The following is a 3,796-nucleotide window of genomic DNA, read 5'->3' on the forward strand; positions in this document are numbered from 1 at the left end:
GGTCGTGTTATCTGAAGGTACATTAAGTTACCACTCTCTGAGACAATAAAGAACTAGGTTGATTAAAGTTAGGTTTGTTTTATCCATTAGGAAGGTACACATTTAATAGAAAGTTTAAGGTAAAAAAATTTCAAACCCATAGGGCAGAGATAGACATTGCAGCAGAACCAAGGGTCAAAACAACAAAAGATATTTTCTCCCACCGAGGAGTAGATTTCATAAGCTTGTTGTAAAAAAAGTAAACTACTATAAGATCAACCAAGACTATGTAAATTAGTATTAAACTGAACTTAGTAACCCTTCCATAATTAAAGGATTTGGATTGCTATCTTCGTAACCTGTCAAGGAGAACAATGTCATCCCCGTGGATGTTTTTACTACAAACATCAAACACATGTACACAATTGTTCCAAAGCTAAATCCTCCCTGAGTAATCATACAAAAATCTATATCAATTTGCAATATAAATGTTAATGAATGCACTACTTTTTATTCCTATAGCCGACAAGAAATATGATATCAAATATAGTTAATACGAAAAATATTGAAATAAAAATTTAAGCTAAATGAATGTACATAATTGGAAGTATATGGGTTAAAAAAACATGGCTTTTTAATTATTTCTTTTGGTAAAAACAAACGTTACTTCTTAACCCACGCTGGAGGGATTTTGTATGTAAAAATAAGCAGAAAACGTAAAAAAGAAGAACGTGGATATGGATGGATCGAAATAGAACCTTTCTTTTTCTTTGGTGGTTCATTTCTCTATTATTTTTTGTATGAACCTTTTTTTTATTATCGTTATGTTATTGCACGAATCTTTTTGGTGTTCATTCTGCTATTGTACGAAATTGTTTTCTAGTTTTAATACCAATATTCCATACTACTGTTTCATTCATTTTCCTTGGATAATTTTTTCCATCATTACAAAATATTCACTCCAATAATTTTTATTTCTTTTTCTCTAAATTATATATCATACATATGAATTTGATATAGGTGAATATGGGGAAACAATTTTGAAATGATTTATATGATTGAAGTGTAGGTTTGTTTTATCTATTAGGAAGCTGCACATTTAATACAAAGTTTATGGTAAGAAAATTTCAAGCCCACAAGGCAAGGATAGACATGGCAGCCGAACCAAGAGTCAAAGCAATAAAAGATATTTTCTTCAACCGAGGAGTAGAGTTCATAAGCTTGTTGTGAAAAAAGTCAACTGCTATAAGATCAACCAAGGCCATATAAATTAGTATTCCTGATGAAACTGAACCCAATAAACCTTCAAGGATTAAAGCATTTGGATTGCTATCATCGTAACCTGTCAATGAGAACAATGTCATCCCCAAAATTATCCCCATTGGTGTTGTCACTGCAAACATCAAACACATATACGCAGTTGTTCCAAAGCTAAATCCTGCCTGTAACCATCGCCATAAAAAATCTATATCAATTCGCAATATAAATGTTAATGAATGCACTACAAGAAATATGATATTAAATATATTAGTACAAAAAATATTGAAATAAAAATTTAAGTTAAATGAATATATATAATTGGAGGTATATGAAGGTAAAAAAACAAGGCTTCTTAATTATTATTTTTTTTGAGAAAACCATATAGTTTTTGATAAATAAAAAAACCTTTATCACATAGTGGAGGGTAATTGGTTCTACGGTTTAATTAATTACAATGAAAATCAAACATTAATATGATTATCAAAATGACTTTGTGCACCCTTGAAACATTGTTATTGATTGGGGGTGAGAGAGGTGAAGAAGCAATAAAATATTTATTTTGTTTCCTTTTATTATTATCATAGTAGTCACAGGGTAAATCTATGATCTCGAAAATATACAAATCACGGTTTCCAAATTGTCGTTTTCTCTAGTGACTGTACATGGCACACAAAGACATGTAATAAATTAATTAAAATATTCCTCCATTACCTCTTTTCTAAAAGCTACATCATACCATAAACTATTTCATACACACTTTTATCTTTGCAAAATTGTATTTAACTCTTTTTTAACTATACCCATGTTTGAATTAATGGATAAGATAATCTGGAGAGGTCATTAATAATAAATTAAAAAAAAATAAAAGGAACACACTATATCTTATCTTTTCAATTCTATGAATAACACTAAAATGGCTTGAATAGAAAAATCCATACTTATCCACAAAAATTACCAACCTAATTTAATGGCTTGAATAGAAAAATCCATACTTTATCCCAATAATTTTAGATGATGATTTACCATTATAACCACCCTTAATTACCGGAAAAAGAAACTATATACTTGTACTATTTTCCAGTTCAATTTTAATGCATAATCTACATATTATAATTATAATCAACAGATTATCTAAGAACATGCATTTATTTATTAATTAATTTATACTGTAAGTTTATGTTTGATTAAAAACACCTTCATTCGAAGAAAATCTAATAATTTATTGAATGAAAGAAGCATTTAAGAAAAGTAATGAAAGTGGAAGAAACCTGAGCGACGCAACCACCGAGACCCATGCCTTCAAATATTTGATGAAATGCCAAAGCAGCAACGAGAGGTTGAATAGTACAAACGTTCTGAGACATTCCCATGGTAACTCCGATTATCACAGAGTGAAAAATAATCCCAATCTCAAGCACCTGCGAAACCAACCTCTGTTTCAGTTTCACCAATTCTTCACCTCTTTCACCATCACCGCCGGACCCACGGCAGCCTCCGCCGAGCTCCAACTCCTTCTCCTGCGCCACTACCGGCGCGTACTGCGCGTGCTCCACGTGCGAGCTCGCCGCGAGGTCCACCAGGAGCGCCAGAAGAGCGCCCACAAGCGTCACGAGTCCTGCGAAAGGGAAGTCCTTCCACGGGTGGCGCGATGCCACCTGGCAATCGGCGAGTGCGGCGTACGCGTCGGGGAGCACGTGGACCAGCGAGGTCGAGAGAATTACCCCCGCCGCAAAACACTTAATCACGACTATGGCTTTGTCGTAGAGCGGCTTTCCGCGGAAGATCCCGGCTAGGAGCACCGGCAACGACATCCCCGCCACGCTCGTCACGAAGATAACGAAGATTGACACCACTTTGAGATGCGCTGCCGCCGAGCCATCCCTGCACGCCGCCGTTCGAGCCAAGTCCGTGACGCACGCCGACGACGCCATGCACGAACGAATAGAGAGAGAAAAAGGTTAAAGAAAAAGAAAGGTGTGGGGATGGAGAAAAAGAGATTTAAGAAGAGATGAAGTTGGAAGAATCAGAAGAGAGTCATAAATGGTGGTGTGGTGTGGACCAGGCTATGTGGGGTTCGATTTCTCGTGGAATGACTCATTTTTTTCATTCCATTTTTTTTATCATTCACCCTTTCTTACTCTTCCAGATAATTTTTTTTTTTATTTCAAAAATTAACTCTGAAAGAATAATATTTTCCTTATTTATTTAAAAGGAAACAACAAAATCCGTGTGCAGACCTCAAGTTATAAATGTAAGACGGATTTATCAAGCTGCTTCAATCCCATGTGGGTGTCATTAAATGAATATCCATATATTTAGTGAACTTTTTTTTAACCACAAATATCTATAAATAATTTTTATTATATATACAAATAAAGACAATTTAAGATAAAATATACTACACGGACTTTGTTACCCTTTTCATAACTTAAATATTGAAAACCTTCTTTAATGATTTTGAGGCTTTATTTATAATTAAAATCATTTACAAATTTTAAATTGTTTTTATCTGTAATTTGAATCTGCAATAGATAATAGATATGTTAGGCATAAAATG

The 3,796-nt window shown here is 33.9% G+C and overlaps 1 protein-coding gene across 1 annotated transcript; it reads right to left on the reverse strand.

The window, feature by feature from the left end:
- Positions 1–990: 990 nt before the first annotated feature.
- LOC106764168 (zinc transporter 6, chloroplastic) lies at positions 991–3,341 on the reverse strand. Its single transcript, XM_014648403.2, has 2 exons — positions 2,508–3,341; positions 991–1,421 (listed from the first exon to the last, which is right to left on the reverse strand). The coding sequence occupies exons 1-2, from the start codon at positions 3,168–3,170 to the stop codon at positions 1,107–1,109; spliced, it is 978 nt and encodes a 325-aa protein (XP_014503889.1). The 5' UTR covers positions 3,171–3,341; the 3' UTR covers positions 991–1,106.
- Positions 3,342–3,796: the final 455 nt, after the last annotated feature.

Source organism: Vigna radiata, chromosome 6 (assembly GCF_000741045.1).
Source record: "Vigna radiata var. radiata cultivar VC1973A chromosome 6, Vradiata_ver6, whole genome shotgun sequence".
Classification (NCBI taxonomy): domain Eukaryota; kingdom Viridiplantae; phylum Streptophyta; class Magnoliopsida; order Fabales; family Fabaceae; genus Vigna; species Vigna radiata.